Source organism: Pocillopora damicornis, chromosome 2 (genome assembly GCF_964200805.1).
Source record: "Pocillopora damicornis chromosome 2, jaPocDami1.2, whole genome shotgun sequence".
In the NCBI taxonomy this organism is placed as follows: Eukaryota; Metazoa; Cnidaria; class Anthozoa; order Scleractinia; family Pocilloporidae; genus Pocillopora; species Pocillopora damicornis.
The window spans coordinates 18,078,633-18,104,191 of record NC_142671.1 but is presented as its reverse complement, the minus strand read 5'-3'; the positions used below and the strand labels follow the sequence as shown (position 1 = coordinate 18,104,191).

The window sequence follows — 25,559 nt, the reverse complement described above, 5'->3', positions numbered from 1 at the left end:
GGCTGTTTTAGATCATAACTAAAATTGAAACATTATCACCTTGTCAGTATTAAGTTCTTGTTTTGCCAGGGAAATCGATGACCCGAACGTGTCGGCATCTTTTGCTGACGTGGCTTCACCTTTGGTTTGGGGGCATAAACCACAATAACATTGTCAAGTCATCTTTTTACCTTAGTCACGTATCCTCTTCATAACGGAAATCAAGAATGTAAATATTATGTCTTTTACAAAATTGAACTGGGGTTATGATGCTTACGGAAGCCAATATTTTCGCATACAGCTTTGTGTCTGATATCGTATAATATTACGACATTGTCTCTTCAGTTTTACCAGAGGGGTCATCATGCAACCTAAGATTATCGGGGAATTTTCCTCTTTTTAATTCTCATGTCCTTGCCATAATCCTTCTAAATCAAAACCAAGAAAATCGAGAAGTTTAAGCTGTCAAAAAAATATACGAAAGAAAAATGCAAATGACAGAAAAAAAAAATGGTCAAAAGAAAAGTAAAAAAAAAGAAATTTTAACCTCTGATCACGTGACAGTGTTCTCTGTTTTGATTGGTGAATACTGCTGTTGAATAACTTGAACCCCTCAGCAAAGCAAAACAAAACATTTTCACTTCTACAGTATCGCTTGAGAGATGAAAGGTGGATAACTGTCTCTTTCACCCCGTTCAATTACCACTTCTATAACGCTGTACTGTTTACCAAAGGACGGAAAGTGTCTGACAGCAAGGGATTAGAATTAAGCCTCATTTGACAGCGCGAATTAAACCTCACAACAGACCCACCCGAACTTATTGTCACATCGCCAAGCTTATGAAACAACTCGTGCGAAGGCTCCTACAACTGAACCTGTACCTTATCTCCGAGACTTGGCGAATCTCGTGGATGTTTGCATTTTATGGAACCAATTTCTCCATCGTCGCCATAGGAATGTTCTACGTTATTGATTTCCGTCGTTTATTTTGATGTGACGCATTACCGCTCCTGCTTTCATCACTTTCCTTCTACAGCGCAGCGACCGAAGAATCTCCTGTTCTTAGACACGAAAAGAGAACTATCTGGTTCTCTGTTGTGAAAGGAGTGTGGCTCTGAGGTACGGTAATGGTTCAAGGAGGTTTGATTGACGTGAACAGGCATTTTCATACCAAACTGAGAAAATCGCTCTTCTTGCCAGTGCGCCCGCCATATTAAACGACGATAAGAACGTAGTTAAGTCACCTAAACAAAACGTCCTTGTCTGACCAGTTTATGGGCTTTGAGGGATTACAGTGAAAAGCTTTTTAGTGGGCTTGGTTCACAGGTGACCTCCATAACTTGTTTCGTTCAGGTTGCATAACGACTTTAGAGACTTGAGAGTGATTAGTGCGCCTGCCAAACAAGGCGGGAATTTCAAATAAACATGGACGAAGTCGACTATGATCAGGAGCTTCCTCGTGAGCTCATCAAGTGTGTCTTAGTTGGAGATACTGGTGTTGGAAAGACACGCCTTATTTGTGCACAAGCTCTTGGAGTTGGTATCCCTGCACCCCAACAAGAAACAAAGCAACATATACATTTCCCGACGGTTTTTGCAATTGATCAGTATCATGTGTCTCAAGAAATAAGGGAGCGTGCGAACTTCCGAGTTGATGGAGTCGATGTGGCATTGAGACTGTGGGATACATTTGGTGATCATGAGTTTAACCGCAAATTTGCATATCAGAATGCTCATGTTGTATTGCTCTGTTTTGCTTTAAATTCCCCCAACAGTTTCAAGAATGTCAATGCTGTGTGGTACAGCGAAATAAAAAAGTATTGTCCCAGAACCCCTATCATTCTGGTTGGTATGCAATCTGATTGGCGTATGTATGGCAAAGAGACCACAGTGAACTCCAACAGAAGTTTGTCAAAGCGAATGCGAGAGTGTTCACTTGTGACACCAGACATGGGTCGCCAAGTGGCAAAAGAGATTGGTGCAACTTACTATGAGACAAGTGTTGTAACAATGTGGGGCATCCATCATGTGTTTGAAAATGCAATTCGTGTGGCACTTATCAACAGGCGACAGATGAGATTCTGGTCATCTCAACTGAAAGGGATCCAGAATCCACAGCTTCAACCCCCTTACTTGCCAGAAAAACCTGATCCTCCCAAAGTCACTGTGCCACCCTCCATCTTTAAGGAAAACATTAAGGAATTACTTGATGGTGGCATGTGTGCAGATGTAGAATTTCAAGTTCGTGGTCAGACCATCAAGGCTCACAGAGCAATTCTTTGTACTGCAGCACCAACATTTGCAAAGCTTTTCTCTTTGAATGAGGAAAAACTCTTCAAAGGGCTCAGCACTAGAGAAAAACTTGTGCTTCAGGATGCTCTTGTGTTTGGAGAGCGAGGGAGTCTACCCAGGGGTTTTGTGGCGCTTGATTCTTACAATGATATCTGGGACAATGAGGAACAGAGCTCCATGGTTCAAGTTACAGTTGAAAACTCTCTTACATACAGAAATTTCATGTACATTCTTGAATTTCTGTACAGTGGAAATATTCCTCTTGATGCATGCACTGAGGAACTCAAAGATGCTGCAAGAAATCTTCAACTCTGTAACCTTGTAAGTTACATTGCCAATGTAATGAACAATATGGAGTACATGAACACTGAAATTCACTCGAAAATGGTGCGAGAGATGTCTTCCAGTGCTAAAAAGCTGGTGAACTCTGAAATGTTCTCTGATATTGTGTTCCGCATTGAAGGCAGGATTGTTATGGCTCACAAGGCATTTCTGGTTGCACAGTGTGAGATGATGGCAGCAATGTTTATGACTGGACACTTCAAAGAAAGTGGGGTACAAGTGGTAAGAAATTCTAAATTCTTTTGTTGAATTACCATTTAATTTTCAATGACTTGTAGTAATGAGGGTGGGTAAACTTGTATTCAAAGACAATGGATTAGGTTTGATTCACAAATTATGCATATTATGTGAGTTGAGCTGTTTGTTGTTTTTTGCTCCTGACCCAAAGGCTCTCCTTCAAGTTCTCAAGTTTTCTTTCCTCCACAAAATCCAACCTTTTAAAATTCTTATTCAACCTTGAAACTTAGAGTAGAAGAGACACACTTTCAATGAGGATGTGACAGCCAAAATAATTTTCATTTTGTTAGTTGTTGAATATTTTTATGGTACACTATATTTTAAGATACTTAATTCCCATGCATGTACATGAAACTTTTCCATGTAATATCAATGCTCTTTTGAATAACCACCAAACCATAATTAACCACCAAACCACCAAACCACCACATTAACCACCAAACTTGTTCCCTTTAAGGGAACGAGTTTGGTGGTTAATGAAATATTCACAGCGAAAACAAAAGAAAAGTGAAGAAAAACAAGAAGATAAAATCAACAATCAGTGCCAAACCACTCAGTAATTTGCAAATTGGCACCTATTTTTGTGCCTTACAAATTCACCCAACTGCCTTGTTGACAGCCATTACTTGAATTGCTTATTGTTGTACAATTGTGCATCAAAAAAATATTAAAAGGAAGCTAAGTTTAAAGTATGGTTAACACTATTCCTAGATATCTTCAACTTTCTTAGATGAGTATACCAAACTTAAATGACATTTAGAAAATTAAAACAATGATTATTTTAACAGGTGTAGGATGTATTTAGTCAGCTCCACCCAATACTTAACTCTAACTCTGTGAATAATTTATTTCTTGCAAATTTTTTTCAGTTTTAAACCCTCATGGCATTGAAAGCCAACCATAAAAGTTATGTGGCTGTTGAATGTGAATTCTGAATTAAACTATTTTTTGCAGTTAAACATTACCTAGTGGCATTTAGGCTAGTTGTATATTTACATAACATTCACACATCCACTCAGCAGGTGTTTGTGAAAAATGTTTTAGTAAATGGTCACATTGAAAAGAAAGCAAGAAAGGGGAAGTGGCCAAAATGTTAGTTCAGTTGGTGGCAGCCACATTCTCTGCATTCATATGCAAATGCATTAATAAATGTGCAAGATTCATGTTATTTTTGGGAGTTAAAAGGTCTTGTTGGACAGGTTTTGCTGTTAAGCCCTTTCTTAACAAGAGGCCTGATGTCAAAAGACTTAACCCTTTAACTCCTAAGAGTGATTAGCATCTAATTTCTCCTTACAATATCAGCCTGTAATCACTCAGTCGGGTCACAAGAATAAAGGAAACGATCACCAACCAAAGAAGCTCTTGATTAAACAAGTTCTCCTCGTACTTCTATTCATGACATCAACTTTTTGTCTTAACTTTAAATTTTGTTGCATCTGGCATGCACTTTGGTGCGGGTTAGTCAAGAAAATGAAGAGTTATGTGCACACCCTCTATTTAAACAATCACTACTTTTGGACTGAGTGTAAGGGCAAGGTGGAAAGATATTTGGCTATCAGTCGTGACATTCAGAGTTTGCTATGGTTAGTCTATATGTAATGACCCAAAGTGAAATTTTTTCTTGTCTAGCCCGACCTTACTCGCTCAAGAAGTATATAGCTCTTATCTGATTGGTGTGCTCTTTTCTAGTCTTGCTTGTCCATCACATTTGGCCCCCACCTGGGTCTTTTTTATAATTTTTGTTAATAAAGGGTATGTGAGAAGCCTTACAGGTCACATGATAAATATGTAACTGTATGTTTCTTGAATTGCATTATTTGACGGCTCTACAGTTTTTCACTGTCATGGAAAGTTATGAATGCTGGTCACTTCGAGAAGGTCAAAGGTTAAGAGTGTTGCATACTTTCTTTTCTAGGTGGAATTTAAGGACACAAACTTTGAAGCATTTTTAAGTGTCCTGGAATATCTCTACACTGGGCAGTGCCTATCTCTATCAGTGGACGATATCGTTAGTGTGTTGGCTCTGGCAAATTTCTTTTGTCTGCCCAGACTTGTGGCTCTTTGTGAGCAACACATTGTCAAAGAACTGCAGGTTGCCATAGCAACAAATGAAATGGCTGTCGCTGAGGACATTGTTGGTATGTATTAATATTTTTCTTGTTCAAAATCAAGGCAACTGAGTATCTTACTTAAAATATGGTTCAATCCATAGCTGAGAATGAAATTTGATATACATTTGAATGTATATGATGATATTTATGAGAAGAACTTGTGTAGCAAAATAAGAAAACACCTATAGTACTTTAGTTAATTACAGTCAAGTTAGTTCATGATGGTTTTATATCATCTATATTAAAACAAAGGTTAGTAACTTTAAGAGAATGTCGCAGTCAGTAATGTGTTAGCTAAAAGATAGTGACAAATTTAGGTACAAGGGGGTAGCTGGAGGAAAGGATGATGGAAATAATGGAATCCTCTAGCAGACTCAACTCTTTCAGTTCCTTTTAACCCTTCTCACTCTAACATCAATGTGGTTATTCTCTATACTGTTCCCTATATTTTTCCTGTGGCAATGACAAGAGGAATTGATTTAACAAGCTGAACTTAACCCTTTCACTCCCACAAGTGACAAAGACAGAATTTCTCCTTAAAATATCAATACAATATCAAGCAGGCAGGTGATGAGAATAGAGAAGAATGTCAACCATGGGATTATTAGTTGATCTAATACCAAATTCTCCAAACTAACATCATAAGGATTGTATGGCAGATAGTAAGGAGAATTACTAATTAGATCTTGGGAGTGAAAGGGTTAATGCTTGATTCAGGAGTAATACTATAAGAAGAAATTACATTTTGGTAATTCTTGGGTTTCACCAGGGTTTCTGTGGTGAGGCAATTACCTTCCTCAACTGTGGAAAAAAAAAGAAAGTTTGTAGTCGTCCAATGCAATGTTAAAATTTTGTGTTTTATTTACTTAGTCCATTCAGCTATCCATGCAGTTGGATTTGCTTAATGGTGGTCTTACATTCAAGTCATTGACTATTCTCTCTAACACTACATGTAGCTATTTGCTTTCAAGTTGTTTCATGTTTAACCACAACAAAAGTGTATTATGACTAGTGACTCCACTCCAAAAAGTTAAATAGTGTTTACTTTTACTTTATGTCAACTCAAGGTTATCTTCTTGAGGCTCAAATTCACAATGCTTCACAACTAGAAGCCTGGTGTATTTACTACATTGCCACACACTACAATGCAGTCTGCCGCCATTGCCCTAAGCATGTGAAGAACCTCGACTCATCGACACTCAAGGGCATAGAAAAGAAACGGTGGCCACCAGCCTGGTACATTCTAGAGGCTGATTGGTATGAAAAAGCAACAAAGGAGCTTGAAACTGAGAAGGCAGCAGAGAAGCTACGGAAATCGCACAAGCACATTAGGCATAAGAGAAAGTGTAGCTGCTTGTGAGATCACCCTCAAAACAAGGTGGCAGTGTTTCACTGTAGTGGCAAATAAACAGACTTTGAGTAGTGTATTTTGCATCTTGATATGACAGATATATATATCTTAAAGCCTTAATATAATAAGTATTTACATAGAGCATTATTATTATCATTGTTATTATTATAGTCTGACATATAACTTTTGGATACAACATGTATGTATTTTTTTAATTACAGTATAATTACAATGGAATTATATTCAGTCTGCCTTACTTACGTGTCTATCAGAATATCACCCATATCAGTAGTGTCACTAGTGATACGATTTTGTGACAGAAATGCTAATATAATTGTAGTTTAATTTCAGGGGCTAAAGCAGAAGAAAAAGTGAAAAAAATTTGTGGATGTCTCTGTATATGAAGTTTAAGCTGTACACATGAAAAACAACAGAGGGTAATGAAAATTATTGTTTATTGTTCAACAAAAATCACATAATTGCAGACACACTGAAAATTTACTGAAAATTTACTTGATTGTAAATTAAAGCAGTTGCAGGCTGGTCAAGTGGATACCAATCAATACAGTACAGTAGTAATATTAACTATCAGTGCACCAGGTGCTCCTATAGAGAAATTGATTATATTATCAACAGAGAAAAATTAGTACATTGTGACCAGTGTTGTGAGTTATAACCGAATGACTAATATAACATGGACTATACCAAAGCATTAGAATAGCCTCCAGAGGTGTAGATATGTATCACAGTTTACCAGTACATGTATAGGAATTTTTTTTCTTAGTTTGTACCTGTGTTTAGAAAGTTATATTTACTGGAAGTACTTTTGGAAAGTTACTATCCAGTCCAGATATAACATTCTTTAAATTACCCAAAATGTTTGTGTAGGCATGCACTAGCAGTGCAGAACTAAAACCCAAGTGTGTTTTTTTTTGGTGTACTTTGTACTTATCAGGCGTATACTATCAATTACTTAATGATATCTTCTTGTATCATCAAGCAATGTAGCCCTTACTTGCTTGAGCTAAACTACATTGAACACTTAAATACCAAAATGCATTCCTGCAAGCACTGTTATCTTTGAAAACAAGTATGTGCAGAAAATATCCCAAGAAAAAATTCCACCTTTTTTTCTTGTGAAAAGGCATTTTTATGTTTTAGTTTCAAGGAACTACTCTCAAGTAAGGTAGTATATTTACAAATTCAGGTTGTCTTTAGCTGTTTTTTTGGAGCTGCATAGCATAGTTCCTTATGTATGTGAATGTTGTTTTGCAAGTCTTACAAGTATATTCCAACTGTGCTAAACAGTGCTAAGAATCAAAGCAAATAAGCATCTTAAAGAAAGTAGATGAAATTTAATGTTTGTTTCTCTTTTGGATGTGCCAGATTTGTAGAAGTCACTTAGATAGAAGTAGCACTTTGGGTTTGTGGCTAATTTCAATCTTGATAAGTTAGGAATTGAGATGTTATGGCAAGTCTGAGAAAACTGTAGAAAGATATTGATATATTTCTTGACTGTGGCACCATTTGGTAGCATAGCGAAGTTTAAGTGCCAATGTCACATTAGACTGGACAGCCATTTAGTATTTTGTTTATAGATGTTTTATATAGGACAAAGAGAGGTAATTTTTTCTTGGTGAGCATACAAAATTTAAATTTAGTAGGGTGTTACAAAAGAGATGATTTATAAATATGCCAAAATAAATTTAATAAATATGGTTGATTACCTGTTATAGTCTGTTGATTAGTAAGTTTATTTTAATGTTTATGAAAGTCTTGCAGGTGTTCAAGCCAGTAGCCAAAGAAATTTTTCTTAGTACAGCTAACCCAGTTTGTTGGAAGTTAACCTCCCTTACATTTTCTTAAATATTTTTGCTTGGGCAGTACGCGTAATGGGACCCAATGTACCTCAGATAAGAGCGAAGAGAATCCTTTGTTATAACCCACTTTCCATTAATTTTTTTTTTTTTGCACTTTGCTTCACGTGGTATAAAATCACAGGACGGTTCTCACACCTCAACCCTCGTCTGGGTCGATATTCGCCCCCGATTATTTCCGTCGAAAAGAAACAAAGCCAGCGGAAAAAAAGCAAGCTCACGAGTAAAGTCCAGTAGTAGTGACATTGCATTTCTGGTCGCAAACGCTGTTTCGAAAAGTACAAAATAGTCAATCAAAAAGTCTAGTAGTAACTTTCTTCTACTTCCCAGACGTTTACGGCAGATTTTGATTGACTATTTTGTAAAGGACTATGATCTTAAAAGATCATAGTCCTATACAAATTTAATTGAGTTCAGTTACAGAATAGAGAATTTATACACTGCGTTTACCTACTACAAATTAAACCAACAGTTCTCGGCAATCGCGCGCATTCGCCATTAGATCAACGCTGGCTTTTTTTACGAGTGGTTTGTGCGTGATATGGAAATTAACGTTAGGGTAATTAAGTAAATAAACCCCCTTCTGACTTGCTGATGTGTTGGATAATGTATTTGGCTGAAAGATAGTCCTTCAAATTTCACACTTACCATCAAAGTTTTGCTTCTTGCCAAATATTCATATTTAGGACAATCTCTCAGCTGAGAACATTATAGGTTGACAAGTAGTGGGGAGGGGGGGGGGGGGCGAAACCTCAATAAACCGTACTATTTCTTCATATCCCTCTCCCCCTCCCGCTGGTAGACCCAGTCCTCAAGACTCGAGCCTTCGTTGCGTCAGAGGTGGGGTCACGCTGGGGCTTATCCTGTTTCTTTGTTCTTTGCTGGGCAACATTGACGTCATCATCATCTCGAACATCCTTGAGGTCCGAAAAAAAGTTGTAGTCAGTCTAGACAGGAGTTCATTACTTAATGGGTTCCTGGTCTGGAGGTATAGATAGCTCAAATTATCCGAAGTGCTATCGTAAAGAAGTCACGATCCATCTGCGCTTAGAAGTTGGAGACTCTAAAGGACTCAAATAACGGATCGGCACGCCTGTCAATCCTGGTGCGGAAGAAAACACTTTTTCCCAATCTGTTTACATGGAACGTCAATCGCGGCCTCTGGCATGGCTTGTAAATGGGCGTTTCCTAATTAGGGGTCTGGAAACGCTTTTTTGTCATGCGCCCTTGAACTGGACAGAAGTAGAGTCTTTCACCAACTGGTGGTAGAGCCCACAGAGTTCTGATGGCTCTTCTCATGGCTATTTGTCATAGACAAGTAGTTTGTCAGTAGACAATTAGTTTGTGGACATAAACCTATACCCAATTGAAGAAAAACAAAAATAAAGTAATACATTTCAGTTGAATTCAGTGTTGTGCAGTGCAATGCGTTACACTACAATGTAATTCAATAAAATTCATACAATAATATGAAGTGGGTGTTAATTTTACAAAGTCGAATAGCTCAAAAGAAAATAATCCCGGGTTATACACAATAAAAAAAATATATATAAAAACCAACATGTAAATTTGAACGAAAAACAAGAGTTTAAAGAAGCTCAATTAACAATTCCTGTGATACAGAGTGTGCCATTTTTAACTTTAAAAATAGCAACAGTCAAATATCTTTGTAATAAAAATAGTGGGATCATTCGGTGGGTCTCACTTAACCGTCTGGCTTTATTGAAATCCAAGAAAAATGCAAATTAAATAATAACTTTTCTCAGCAATTGATCCCAGCTTTTGGAAAAAGAGCTCTTTATTCCCTTGACCGGCAGTAAGTGGGGTCTGAAAAACAGTGACACTTAGAAAATAGTCAAAGGAAATGGTTTCCCAAAGTGATGATGTATGACGTTAGACGACTGACACGAAACAAGCCAATCAGCGACGAGAATTAGACCACGTGGGGACGAAAGAAGACAGGGCGCGCTCTTCAAATCTTTCTATTCCGACAACAACGCGTGAGAAGATGGCAGACACTTTTAATCTTCCGACAGAAGAAACTATAAAATTCTTCTTCTTCAATGCTCATGGGAAGTGAAACCCAACGTACACTTTGCGAATTGCAAAGAAGAATGAGCAAACTGGTAAGTTAATTTTTTTTAAAAAAGGTTTCACTTGTGTGAAAATGAAACATAAAATTTTCCACACGAACATGTTGCACGGAGTAACTTGCAGCTCTATCTATTCACTTTTACGCTGACGAAAGAGATTCTGTCACACATAAGTGAGCTCATATTTAATGAAATGTTATCAATTCGATTTTCGTTACAGAACTTACCTAAAAAATTCTTACTTCTTGGCTCTCTTGAGTTCGTCAAATGTAAATGTTGCATCCGTGGAAGCTGACAAACACGCTGCAGAGGAAACAGAAAGAGGTGAGTTATACTCCCCTGTTACATTTTTCACATATCACAGTGGAAATTTCTGCACTTAAAACTGAATGCTTAAGCATTGGGAATAATTTATGAGAATTTTTCTAAAAAGTGAAAGTCTCTCAAACACTTCCAGCCGTGATTGACGTTTGGCGCGTAAAAAGCGTACTTGTCTCAAAAAAATATCCTTTATTTATTGACTAGAAAATTGAATTGTTTCAGTGATAGTAAAACTTGCTGACTCAAACTGCATAATTTGACAAAAATATGGTCTTTTCCGTTCATTTTAAATTGAGAGTTATGTTTTCTGCTTTAGCTTCAGCTTTTTTTTTAGTAAAAAAGCATAATTGGCGGCTAACAATTTGAAACATGCAATGGTCACTCGTATCATTAGGGCCCTTTAGCAAACCACGACGGCGACGGCAACGAGGATGTGGCAAAACAAAAGATCTAATGAGCAGAATAGCTCAGCACGTACGTTTTAAAACTTTGTACATTTCTTAGTCGTCCTATGCAAAACAACAACGTGAAATTACCACAATTTGCGTCGTCTGCGAACCGAAACCACGACGGCAAATTATTTTCATTGCCATTTGGAAGTCAACGCTTCTTTTATACGTTATACAGAAGTTAAGGTGCGGCGCTGTTAGAGACGGTAAACAAATGCAGCCATTTTTTAAAATCTAATTAAAGGCAGAAATTCATTTTTTAATCGAAGTCTTCTTTGGCTTTACCGTCCTGACTCCTTAAGGTCCCTTATAACAACGTGAAATCATCAGAATTTGCGTGGTCCGAGGAAGGAAACCCTGACGGCAGATTATTTAAGTTTCCATTTGGAACTCAACGTCGCTCTCATACGTTATGTTGGGGTTAACTTGCGGCGCCGTAAGAGACAGTAAACACATTCAGTCGTTCGCGAAATTCCAACTAAAAATACGTATTTTTAAATCGACGTCTTCCTCAGTGTTGCCGTCTTTACTGCTAAAGGTCCCTATTTTAATTTTTAATATTGTTGCTTGTTACACTTTTTTTTCGGGCGTCTCGCCACAAAAAACCCCAATTCGGTCGATTTTTGCTGCCCCCAAGGTAAATGACTAGAAAATTGAACTGTTCAATGACTGTAAAACTTGCGGAGTCAAACTAGATAATTTGACGGCAATGTGGTCTTTTGCGTTCATTTTATAGTGAAAGTTGTGTTTTCTGCTTTAGCTTCAGGTTTTTTAAACGACAAAGCACAATTGGCCGCTAACAATTTGAAACATGCAATGGTCACTCTCATCATTTTTAGCTTTTTATGCTGTTGCTGGTTAAATTTTTTTTTCGGACATCTTGCCACAAAAAACCCCTAATTCGGTCGATTTCTGCAGCTTGCAAATTAAATGACTACAGTTTTAAGGTACTACTACAGACAGTTTTATCCACACACAAAAATACCACTATGAAAAAATGAAAATAACATTTTTTGTAATTAACCATCAAACTCTAAAGGTATTCAAATAGGAAACATTTTTTTCTTCTTTTCTTTCGCTGAATGTCGACACAGAATATTCCTGATTTTTGTCATTCCTTTCCTCTACCGTTGTTCTCCTATCTCATGCCGGATTAAAATAAATTCTTAGGAGAAAAAGCATGCACAGCGAAGCAATTTCTCATTAAACAAGTTCATGAAGGTTAAAACTATATAAAAACTTGCGTTTAGCTAGGTAGGTAAATGTTCCTACACTTGTCAAGATATTTACCGTCCAGGGTTGAAGTTATACTCTAGTCTTATCTGCATTATATGCCTGGCTTCGTTTATTAGTTTCCAAATTTTTAACAGAGACTTGCATATAAATAGCATTCTGTGACAAAGGTGCTGTTTTTAGTTTCCTGTTTATCGTTCATTCACGAATGTATTCGTTTAGACAGTTTGTTATTCATCGATACCTTCGATCATTCATGCCTGCATAACGCGTGCAATTACTGACACATTAACTCTGTCTAATAAAAAATAAATAAGCCATTCAATTTTTTTTTGTTGCAGTATGACCATCTCCCTATGGAATGCACCCAAGTTAGTACACCACCTGGTCCGGCCATTACACCACTAAAGCAACAGTGTACCAGCTTGACTCTGATGGGGACATTTTAAGATGTGGGGAATTGGATGGTTGGAAGATGAGACCTAAGGTTTATCTTCACTTCTCTTCAATTTACGCTACATCTTAGGATTTACTCACAGATGTTCAACTGGGAAAGAAGATACTGACGGAAGACAAACACAAACTGGTTAGCTCATTCATTTTGGGTTGGAATGGAGGGTTATTAGTTAAAGCTCTGGATGAACCTTATATCAAATTTCGGCCTGAAGTCCATGGACTTCGCATTCGGCTTAATTTAATGTAGTTAAGTTAGTTAGTTGGGTTCCCATGGTTTGGATGGGTCCTCCCTTTAGGTTTCTCCTTTGGGTTCCTTTTCAGGTATTTTCGGCTTAAGTTCGGCATAGGTTCTCGGTTTAGGTTCGGATAGGTTTCGGTTTTGGCTCTCACTTCCGCATCAACTTCAAGACTTTAACTCTTCATCTACATCGACTGGAGCATGGAACCACTACAACGGCTCGTTTGCGGACAGCACAAGCTACTGCGGTGCTAAATCTCCCGCTTAGTCGCGCGCTATAATGTATTTTTCACTTAAAGTTTCACTTGATAGCAGCCACACAAAGGACTGTCATCCAGTGACTCTGTCACCCAAATTATACCAAAAAATTAATTACGGCAAAACCATTTTGGTCTAAAGGTTCAACCAGACATTTACTTATTGTAACTGGAGATTTTAAGCCATTCAGCTGACGGAGTATGCCCATTTGCTACTTCTATCATGTTTAGTGGTTTAGCTCCAGTTGAAGCCGCCAGTTGAGGCTTCATTTAGTGGGAAAAAGGAGTTATGCACACACGACAGTTAGGTCACAAAAAAATTAAGCCAATTGTACAGTGTATTGTGATGGCTTGAAAGCTGTCAGTCAAATTTTTGGCCGTTGTTTTGTTTCAAGTTTACAACTCAAGACAATTATCTCATCATGTCGCCAAAGTTGTTGAGAAATCAAGCTGTCATCTAACAACACAAATTACTTGAGGATGCATCAGTGGAGAGGAAAGCTTTTGAGTTAGAAAAAAACGGCCAATAAATGAACTATTAGCTTTTTACACACACTCTAGGCCAATTTTCTTAACATAACAGCAAACTTGCTGTCCACCAAATTGTTGTAAATAATATTGACTCTCAACTAAACACATGGATCACTCAGGGAGCTACCATGAAGCAGGTAAGGTCAGCAGGTACGTGGACTCTTTATTTTTTCCCTTCGGCTACTCAGCACTTTCGAAACTCGCTGCCGTCATCATTTCCGGCTTTCGGTTCAAAACAAAATTGGCATCCAATTAACAATATTTGTTACAGAGGCCTGGTAGCGACAACACTGTTAGCAGGCCGCACGTGATCCATACACCATCTGGGACACCCTGAAAGTTCCGTCGCGGTGTCGACATTTACTGACACGGGAACACTAGAGGTTTCCTCAGATGGTAAAGTTTTCGCTTAGGAATGCCCGTCCCAGCCATACACACTTAAAGAAATGATGTAACATTTTCACAATAATAAAAACAGAAAAGCCTGTGTCTGTGTCCATTACTGTATTTAGATAAAATTAAAACTACTAACAGTCTTTTTTTTTCAGGAACCTTTTTCACTGTAAACTAGAAACTACTGACATAACTCTTTTTTTCAGGAAAAATTTACTTTTTCGGCTAATAATGCAAACCATGCAAAAAAAACGTTAATCTGCTGACAGTTTAGGAACTTAGGAATGCGCGTGCCACCCATACACACTAAAAGAAATGATGTAACATTTTCACAATAATAAAAACTGAAAAGCCTGTGTCTGTGTCCATTACTGTATTTAGATAAAATAAAAACTACTAACAGTCTTTTTTTTTCAGGAAAATTTTTCACTCTAAACTAAAAACTACTAACATTACTCTTTTTTTCAGGAAAAATTTACTTTTTCAGCTAATAATGAAAACCATGCAAAAAAAACGTTCATCTGCTGACAATTTAGGAACTTGGGAATGCGCGTGCCACCCATACACACTATAAGAAATGATGTAACACTTTCACTATAATAAAAACTGAAAAGCCTGTGTCTGTGTCTATTATTGTATTTAGATAAATTAAAAACTACTAACATCATTTTTTTCAGGAAAAAACAATGCAAATCATGCAAAAAATCTACTAACAGTTTTTTTTCCAGGATAATTAGACGAACATAGGTCACACGATGTAAATAGTTTGAAAAAAAAAATAAAAACATAAAGAACAGTGTCTGAGTAATTTTTTTAAATGTTGGATAAAAACTTCTAACAGTTTTTCAGGACTGTTTCTGTCAGCTGGTATTATGCACGAACGCCACGCAACACCTAATTTAAAATCTACTGACATTTTAATTTCAGGATATCTGGACTAGGTTCATCATGTAAACATGGTTCAAAAACAATAAAATCCAGAGACCTATTTGTCATGTTATCACAGAAAAAAAAACACAATTAACAAAGTTTACTTTTCAGGACATAAAAAGACTAACACTGTTTACTTTCAAGAGCACACTTGTCCACAAATTATGCCACTTTTGGGGCATTCCTACAGCTACTGGAAAGGTAAGCCTTGTAATAATGTATAATCGTGGTACTGACAAACACTTTTTCTCAAGTTCCTAGGACATCATGTTATGGGCCAGAAACAAAACTTGGGATGAGAAGAAACCAGATGAACAGGTTACTTTTAAGGTTTTTTGAGCTGCTGACACATAACTGGAAAGTCTATGAATTGATGGAGAACATGCTTATGGAGACAAATTGTCTAATGTGTTTTTCATTTTCTAAAATCAGCAAGATACAGAACACAAAGTTGGCCAAAGGTTTAATTGTTGGTCAGATTACATGCCTATATGTGATTTTCAGCTGCATATTAATTTATAATTACAAAAAAGATGCAACATTGTGTGGTCCAATTAAAGATACTGAGATCACAAAGGAACAGAAGATGCTATGATAATAATAAAAATCAACATTGAAATTTAGAGTATGCTGAGACCAGTAAGCCAATTTTTTTAAATCTGTATACAAAAATTAGACAACATTATTTTGGAACAATGAGGAAAAACAATAATGACATTATCATGAATTAATCAATTGATTGTCTATTGCAGAGAAAGAATTTGTATACATTGTATGTGCAGGACTTTTAGGATGTGCACAAAGACGTCTGTTTACTATAATAAATCAAATCATGCAACACACTTAAAGATTGTGCAGTTTACATTTTATAGCTTAGACCTGGAACTTGTGCCTTCAGTATGGAAACAGCTGGTCTACAAAATCAATCTTGACAAGGAAGCCAATTGGAAGCAAGGGTCACAGAATAACTACACAATCTAGACTACACAGGTTAAGAAACCACTTCTTCTTGAGGAGATGATCACCACAACCCTAATGATGACATCATAAAAAACAAATACAATGGTCACAGACAGCAGCTCTAAGATACTAATACAGATATGGTCACAACAAGCCACCAAGGGTAAACAGTGGAAGACACTGGATAAAAGAAAAGAAAGAAAAGTACCACTGCTCCACACCACACAGATGACCAAAACAGGGAAACTGGAAACATGGATAGCAGGCGAGCATTTCACTTCCTTTTTTAAAGATGACAAAACAAGCTACTTTAAAGTACAAATGAAAGCTACAGTAGCTGAAGAGCATCATATTATCCATCTACTCAGTTGACTTCAACAGATCATCTTAAAGCAAGAGCCACACAGAGTAACTCACTTCAAGCAATGTACACTGGTTCCATAGAAGAATACAAGTTACCCCATGAGTTGACATCAAAAGGCAGCGGAAAAATTGGACCCTTTCAGAACTTTACACTTCTAAAACAACTTGTAAAGCCATGAAAAATTGTAACAGACCACCACAGCTGAGCACAATTCAACCTATCACACAAATGACAACATGCCACCTTAGAGCAGTCACCACTAAATAAAAGAACAACAAGCTTTCCAGCAAGCCATCTTTTCAGTGTCTAATGACAATCAATGAGGAGCATTACTCGCATATTCCACTACGCCAACAAGCTTCTTCCCTCTATACCACAAGATGTCAAGTGAAAACATGAGAAGCATTTTTAAGAATTTCAATTCTCACCACACAATTAAAAACAACCCCCCACCCCCTTGAAGCAACACCCTCTAAAAGCTACAGGAATATGTATCACATCCTATCAATCAGATAACACTTCTGCAATAATACTGACTTCACATGCCACAATAAATCCTTACAACCCACCACACAAATCACAAAACCTGCTTAAAAGGAAATGGTCTCTAAAGAACATCTTTAAATTCCTTCTACAGTGACAAGTAGCCACCTTGAATCAAGAGCCACCACAAATATTCTTTACAGTTCATACCTCCTTCCACCCCCATGGCTGACAAGCCAACCTAAAAGAACTGGGCCACAAAAGAACATTGTACATCTGAAAACAATATTTTAAAAAGAAACATGGAGCACTTTTGGGAACCATAACCAAGGACTGCAAAATAATGTATCACACATTCTACCAATCAAATGACAGCAACCCCCTTAACCTCTAGAAAAGCCAAAGCGACACAACCCCAGGATAAGATCATCATATTTCCTAACACATGGATGACACTAAAGGCCACCTGAAGGAAGGGCAATTAGGGATCACGGCACTTCAAACACACAAATGAAAATCAGCCATCTTAAAGGAAAGGTCACTGAAGACCATCACACTTCCTACTTAACCCTTTAACTACCAAGATCTCATTAGTAATTCTCCTTACTGTCTCCCATACAGTTCTTATGATGGTAGTTTGGAGAATTTGGTATTGGATCAACTTATGATCCCCTAACTGATATTTTTCTTTGTTTTCACCTCTTGTCTGCTTGATATTGTATTGATATTGTAGTACCATCAAACTTCTAACCAAAAGATGGCAGGCCACATTGAAGCCATAGTAACTGAACACTACCATTGATAATACCTACCAAAACCACAAGAAGCTACCTTAAACTAAATGACCACTTAAAACAGTTCCTTCCACACAAGTAATAAGAAGCCACTTTAAAAGCAAAGATGACAGAAGACCTTCAGACTCATTACTTCACAGATGAAGAGACATGTTAAACCATGAGGTATTCAAGACTTGCTCACTCTACATTCCACACAGATAACAATATGCTGCCAAAAAGACAATTGAAATTTTTATCAAACAGATGACAGCAAACTACCTTGAATTACTCGCCATGGGAGACCACTGCACATCACTGAACACAGGAACTAGAGAATATCGCCCTCGCCTTTCCTTTCAAACAGATAGCAAGGGACCATAAAACAAAGAGGACAGATATTAACACATTTCCAAACAGACAAATGGCAACCTTTCTTGATCAAAGCCGACTTGAAGCTATCAAACTCCATTCCATGCAGATAACGAGAGGCCACTTAAAATACAAGACATAAGAAAACCATCAAATCTTCTACCACTGTGATGTCAATAAGCACCCTAAAGTGAAGAAAACAGAAGACCCTGAAGGATTGTGAACATCGATGCACTCACTGGAAGATTGCAGAAGACAAACCACAATACAAAGTCAACTGAAGATACAGGCATCAAAGATGACAGAAGAACCTGAAGGATTGTGAACATCATTGCACTCTAAGGCAGATGACAGATGACAAACCACAGTGAGATAAATTCAACTGAAGATACAAGCCACCCTACATGAAGGGTAGGTGGGAAGGTGGCACCCTAAAGTGAAGACAGCAGAAGACCCTGAAGGATTGTGAACATCGATGCACTCAGTGGAAGATTGCAGAAGACAAACCACAATACAAAGTCAACTGAAGACACAGTCATCAAAGATGACAGAAGAACCTGAAGGATTGTGAACATCATTGCACTTTAAGGCAGATGACAGATGACAAATCACAGTGAGACAAATTCAACTGAAGATACAAGCCACCCTACATGAAGGATCACTCCCTCCTACTTTAATTTATTTTCTTGCAGGTAATAACAAGCTACTTGAATTGACCAGAAAAGCCATGCTATGACCAGGACCACTGATGAAAACCACACTTTCTCCCAGGTAATTAAACAATAAACAACAACAACACCTTAACACAAAGTTGATAACAAGGTACCTTGAAAATTTGAAGGGCCAACAAGACTACACACTTCATAAAGTACAAATGAAAACAAGATGTCTCAAATTAAGGACCTTGAAAGACCATCACTTCTTCTAATAGACAGATGACATGCCACCTTACATCAGGATCCTTCAAGACAACTACTCTTTCTTCTACACAGTTACTGGTAAGAATGTGGCACATTTAGTCAAAGAGAAAGAAACACTATGATCACACTTTCTACAACCAGAGTAAGGGTATAGGACTGTCAAATTCCACACATACATGAATCACAAGAAAAGCATTCTCTTCCAAACACACAGATGACAACAAACCTTGAAGAAGAAAAGACTAAAAGAGACCATCATACTTCAATCAACACAGATTATGCTACGCTACATGGAGACTACAACAGGGAATCACTCTCCCAGCAGACACATACCACAGAGGAATATCACATTACCTACCAAAAAGATGACCACTACAAGCCAACTGGATTCATGGGCCATAGATAACTTCTGAACCAAACTTAATTCCTACCATGAAGATGGCTTAAAAGATTGCAGAAAGTAAAGACAAGCATTAGACTTCATCCCTAGGATTAAAAGAAGCCAACATAAAGCAAGGGCCACAAAAACCCATATCATATCCTAGAAACAGGTAAGGAAATCACCCTTCCCCTAAACAATAGGGTTAACAAGCCACCTTGAAGCAAGCACAAGAACACCACACTTCCTGCCAAAAAGCTGACAACAACAAGTAATCAAGAGGTGTGAATGCCACGAAAGAGCATCTTTTCTACTATGAATACATACAAACATTAACTTCACAATGGAATTCCTCTTCTCATTTCCCAAAATAAGAAATAAAGCTTAATGCTCCTTACAGACAAATACATGCTAGCTATCATAACTCCTTCTTGTCATACAGGAGAAATGAAAAATGCCTAGCTGACAACAAGAAGTCACCAAGGGGTGCAAATGCCATGGAAGAGCATCATCCTTTCTATTGTGAATACATGCCATTGTAACCTCACAATGGAATTCCTCTTTTCATTCCCTGAAAGATGTAACAAAGCTTAGTGGTCCTTACTGACAAGCCAGCACTTACCCTGACATAACTCCTCCTCATTAAACACAAGAGACCCCTTTAATTCCACACTTCTGCCAAAAAGCTGACAACAGGAAGTCACCTAGGGACGTAAATGCCATGGAAGAGGATCATCTATTCTACTGTGAATACATACCAATGTTAACCTTACAATCAAATTCCTCTCCTCATTTCCTGAGATATCTAATAATTAAAGCTTAGTCCTCCTTACTGACAAGTCAGCACTAGCTGACTTGACTCCTTCTCATCGTACATGAGAAATACCTTCAATTCCAAAAGACCTGTCATTGTCAGGGAACTAAGCAATTCCTTTGAACAAGATCACATCAGAAATCCCATTACTATGCAGCTTCATAACAGCAGTCCTACACTATTCTGATTTTCTTCAAATCTCCACTTAGTTCATGCATTCCTCTCTTTCTCTGTCAATAAGACTTCCATACTTTTGAATGACTTCTCCTTTGGATAGTACTGACCCTCTTATCTGAGCTCACTGAGGCAAGATAATTCAAATCTTAATGGGATTCAAACCCATGAAACACTTTCTTATGCTAAGTAACAGACAGTGAAAGTGCTTTCATCAGTCAGCATAGATTGCTAATCAAAAGTAAAAGAACTTAAATCTTATGGGATTCAAACCCATGAAACACTCTCTGACACTAAGTAACAGACAGTGAAAGTGCTTTAGTTAGTGGACATGGAACTTGCTGATAAGAAGCAAAGAATTAAAATCTTATGGGATTCAAACCCATGGAACATTTTCTTATACTAACCAACAGAGAGTGAAAGGGCTTTCATCAGTAGACATGGAACTTGCTGATCAGGAGCAAAAGAACTTAAATCTTGTGGGATTCAAACCCATGAAACACTGTCTTGCGCTAAGTAACAGACAGTAAAAGTTCTTTCAACAGTAGACATTGAATTAGCTGATCAGAAGTAGAACTTAAATCTTATGGGATTCAAACCCATGAAACAATTTCTTGTACTAAGTAATGAGTGAAAATGCTTTCATCAGTAGACTTGGAACTCATTGATCAGAAGCAAAGAAATTTAATCTCATGGGATTCAAACCCATGAAATGCTTTCTTGCACTACATAACAGACAGTGAAAGTGCTTTAATAGAAGAGGAACAAGCCTTAACCAAGAGTATTTACACCTTAATGGGATTCAAGCCCATGAAACACTGTCTTGCACTAGCTGGGTTTCATACAGTGAAAGTGTTCAGTGAAAAAGGATGTAACCTAGGCAAAGAGCATGTAAAACAATATGAGATTTGGTAAGCATGGCAACAAAGTATTTTGTACTAATAATCCAGTGTGCTAGAAAGTTTTATTTTCCAGTGGCCATGTTGTATGCGAAGTAGTCAATCAGAATTCCATAGATGAATCATAATGCTCTATGTCAAAGTTGCCAAGAAAACTACCAGTACATGTGTTGGCTGGGCCAGGAATATAAAACAAGGACCAGTTCAAAATCCACATCCTGGACAAGAAAGCTTAAGGTTGGTCAAACTATAACACAAGTTTCAAATTGCATGCATAATTACCCCAGCTAACATAGACCAGATAACAATGAATTGGAGGCAAATCAATAACTTTGAACCATATCATAAATTGTGAATTATAGTAAACAAGAAAGGAAAGAATTTAAACAATGATGTAGATGTGAACTGCAGTTAACTCAGGATATGGATTAATGCAATACTAAATTGAAATGATTCAAGAAGAACTGGTCATCCTTTCTATGTCTAGAATGTGTTTTTACATTTGCAAATAGACATTTCATTTTAGCAGTTCTTAATTTCATGTTTCATATGTACCTGAACTGTGTGGTGGCCTAAATGCTGGCTTTAAAAATGATGATTGCACAGTTACACAAACTGGTTAATCCACCTGTATGGATGATAACACACTCCTGGTTATGAACAATAACTAAGACTAAAAATGGTGCTTTAGTAATAAAAGGAAAACTATCTATTAATTCAATAATAATGAAGTTTAAAACATAAAGAGTGCAAGTAAGATGCCATGATGACTTTAACTTCCTCCTCTAAAATGAAGAAAACAAGCTGGCAACCTGATTGTAAAACTCAATTTAACTCCTGAGTACAAGCCTTTAATTCATATCAAATTTGTGAGCTGCAAAATTGAGAAGGATAAGCATGCATAGAAATCTCTTGGTAACAAATTTCTTTTTTAACAGACAGTTTCTATATCTGGACACATACTGACTACATGTACATTTATTTACCCCTGCATTGTACAAGCAATTATGCAAATTCATCTTGCACAGTGGATTATTAGTTTTGCAAGTTTGCACTTTGATGTACTAACACAAGTATTTCAATGTGAACTTTTGTGTTTTAGGCATGTTAAGACCTCTATTGATGACTGAAGTTCATGACTTCTTAAAGCTCAAAGTTTGCAGTACTACTCATCAAGGGAATGCACATGTCCAATTGTGGAAAAATTTGACATGCTTCCTCAAAGTCACTCAGCATATGGAACTTTGTTAAGTTAATTTTTAGGTACATATTTATAAGACACCTTAAAACCCCAAAGGTTGCACCATAGCACTGGTTGGGGGTACACGGTCCCCATTTTTCCTCTTATGCATGGGTTTTTTTGGGGTTTACGTGTCCAGCTTTGGTGCGCTAGGTTAGTTTTACGTTTTAAAGAAAATTTAAGAGCATATCTACGCTGATCTGACTGATGACAAGTAGGGCTCAGATTAAAACTACATACCTGGAGTTATCAGTTTTTGTTTTTGTCTTTTTCCTTTTTCAGAGTTTAAGTTTCTGTTCTATTTTCAGTACACTTCTCTTCACTTCTCCCTGGGCAGGCATCAAATGAAAATTCTCTTTTCTATGACAGCAATTGTTGACTTGAAATCAACAATTGCATCAGAGCTATCTATTTCAAAAATGGTTTTTGAGTATGACCATTTCACAAATAAAAGCATAAAAGCTATATCTATTTCAGAAATAGTCGTTTGAGTCTGACCATTTCAGAAAAAATAGCATAAAAGCTATTTATTTTGGAAATAGTCACTTGAATATAACCATTTCAGGAATAGAAGCATCAAAGCTACCTATTTCAGAAATAGTTGCTTGAGTTTAACTATTTCAGAAATAAAAGCTTTTGATGAGTTTATAATACAACTTCATAAACTCAAAATTAAGCTATTTTGGTACAAATAGCTTAGAAATTTAGAGAGAAGTTCATTTAATGCTCTTCCCTACATCTTCTAAATGTGATTAGATTGGTGTGCTGAAAAAGAGAAAATATAGTTGTAAGTTTGTACTGTGGCATTACATGTATGTTGTTCAATCTGAGCCTTTAAAATATGTCAGACTCAATTTTCATACAATTTAATACTTAAGAGTGAAATTGGAAGTTTAACTTAGAATAAGTCCATCCAAAAAATTCTGAACTGACATATTGTGGACTCCCCTTAATAAGAATATTTAATTAACATTAACTTTTAACCTTAATAAGCAACTAATACTAATTAAATTAAGGGAGAGTTCAAGATGTGTCGGTTCTGATAGCATGTTAATATACAAAATGAAAATGGTTTTACTGATTTACCAGTAGATTTAAGTTTGATGGTAAAGTGTATATATCAACATTTTTATGTAGTTATGTTCATATTTCAATTAGGAACTGATCAATTCAAATAAGGACAAGATACCTGACAAGTTTAATAATAAAGTATTACCACGAGTCAGTGAATAGTGGTCTTGTGTTAATTAAAGCAATCATCAACTATTAAACATGAAGATTTGAAGCTTTTGTGACTTATTTTTATCCATTATCTCTGATACAAGATTCATGTGTTCATACCAGTTTTAGCCCTGCTCAAAGAAAAAGGTTATTTTCCAGAGGCACTTGTTCCTATAACTTCAAAGTACAGGTCATATCTCTACATCTTTTCACCACCTATTCCCAAGAACAGTTATAACAACAATAACCCTTGTCATTTTCACCAAGTCAGGTGAAAAAGGGTATCTATACCTGTGAGGCCCTGTTAGGGTAAATTCCAACAGGTGACAAGAGGGAGAGCTGAAAAAGAGAAAGTGAAATCAACAGCGACATTGGAGTTCTAAAAATTAGACAGTGAATTGCAGTGCATTAGGCAAAAGAAATTGTATTTTACAATTAAATTAAAGTTTCCATGCGTATTGACAGCCTACTGTGTGACCAGTGCCATCTGACACTCTTCTCCTCTTTCATATCACGTCATGCTCTGTCCTATTAAGTCACACCCTCAACATTCAGATTTTCCCCTTTCTGGGTCTGTTCTCTCTGAATTCCCATATTGCACTTTGCAAGGCTCTTAATTTTGGTCTATAAATATCCGAAAATAAAATGTCAGGAACAGAATTACGAGAATGCATTTACGTTGAACATTCTATACTCGAACATTTGCAATGTTAATATCGGTGCATTTGGACAAAATTCCAACAGCGACATGCTAACCTTCCGAAATTGGGACGTGAAAAGGTTTAAACTCAGACGAAGGATTTAAAGACCCCTTCCCCTAACGGGACCACACTTGTAAATGGGCTCTGAAGAGATAGAACAATAGCAAGACTTTAGACTTGATTTTTTGTTTTGTCTTGTTTTGATTTTGTATCGGTAGCGCTGCGTTATGAAATCCACATTGATCAACAGTAGTTGCCATGACCACACTTGGAGTCGAAATCACTCAGTTTGAGGGCAGCTTAACCTGGGCGATATAGCATAACGAAGGGCCCGGGCATCAATAGAATTTCTGGCGTTCTTTTCAAGAAAGCACAAAAGTTCAGTGACAGGGAGTTTCACGCCACTGACATTTTGAGCACTCCTCCTTTCCTTTTTCTTACTAAAAGCGCATTAACAAGGAGACACATACTAGGTTATTTTGAAATGATTCCTGCCACTAAGTGCGTTTCAGCCTAACCTGTTAAGCGGATCCCTTTACCAACTTTTTCAAATAACCTTTGAAGTAACACAATCCAAGGAAACAAAAGATGCGAGAGGAAAACGCGACTTAGACCAGTGTCGTTAAACTGAATCCGCCGCACCTCGGTGGAACATGCTTGCCGCCATTATGACGCGCAACCGCGTTCCACTCGCGTGATTTCAGAATCATGCGCGCATTTCTTTGTTTATTTTCATCAATTTATCTTTCTTTGGTGGCCCATGTAGCCTATGAAGTACAATTTTGCACTCTCCAAATTCCAAGATGATAAAGTACACTAGGAAATACTTAATTATAATTTACTTCTTAAAAAAAGACTGAACAACCAAAACGGTTTGAGCAATAGCAGCACTCGATGTTTGTTGTGTCTCATGCAAGCCTCGTGAAACAGTAGAAAAGATTCAAAGTTCTAAATATTTAATGAAGTAGAAAATAACTATTTTAAGATTGCCTATATCCAAAGTATTCTAATAGCGTGGGGTTTGGAGTGGGCAACTTTGTTCATATGGTCTTTACCATGGCCTATCTTTATACTTTAGGAGCAGACTGATTGAGGCTGAAGTGGCAGCTGTCAGAAAAATCCCTATACTGTCTGCGGTAAATTTAAGATTTCACTGTTTAACCAATCA

The 25,559-nt window shown here is 37.1% G+C and overlaps 1 protein-coding gene and 1 long non-coding RNA gene across 2 annotated transcripts; one reads left to right on the top strand and one right to left on the bottom strand.

Moving 5' to 3' along the window:
- Nucleotides 1-394: 394 nt before the first annotated feature.
- LOC113681638 (rho-related BTB domain-containing protein 1) lies at nt 395-8,044 on the top strand. The gene is made up of 3 exons (XM_027198744.2): nt 395-2,836; nt 4,767-4,989; nt 6,030-8,044. The coding sequence occupies exons 1-3, from the start codon at nt 1,406-1,408 to the stop codon at nt 6,320-6,322; spliced, it is 1,947 nt and encodes a 648-aa protein (XP_027054545.1). The 5' UTR covers nt 395-1,405; the 3' UTR covers nt 6,323-8,044.
- Nucleotides 8,045-9,037: 993 nt separating this feature from the next.
- On the bottom strand, nt 9,038-25,090 carry LOC113681652 (uncharacterized). The gene is made up of 4 exons (XR_016183553.1): nt 24,910-25,090; nt 23,982-24,029; nt 10,511-10,586; nt 9,038-9,546 (listed from the first exon to the last, which is right to left on the bottom strand). It is a non-coding gene; the product is annotated as an uncharacterized LOC113681652 (long non-coding RNA).
- Nucleotides 25,091-25,559: the final 469 nt, after the last annotated feature.

Bases quoted from the DNA above. Each gene is read 5' to 3' on its own strand.
- LOC113681638 (XM_027198744.2), top strand. From the start codon at position 1,406: ATGGACGAAGTCGACTATGATCAGGAGCTTCCTCGTGAGCTCATCAAG. The intron at 2,837-4,766 runs GTAAGAAATTCT...TTTCTTTTCTAG, and splicing joins AAGAAAGTGGGGTACAAGTG to GTGGAATTTAAGGACACAAA. The intron at 4,990-6,029 runs GTATGTATTAAT...TGTCAACTCAAG, and splicing joins TGTCGCTGAGGACATTGTTG to GTTATCTTCTTGAGGCTCAA.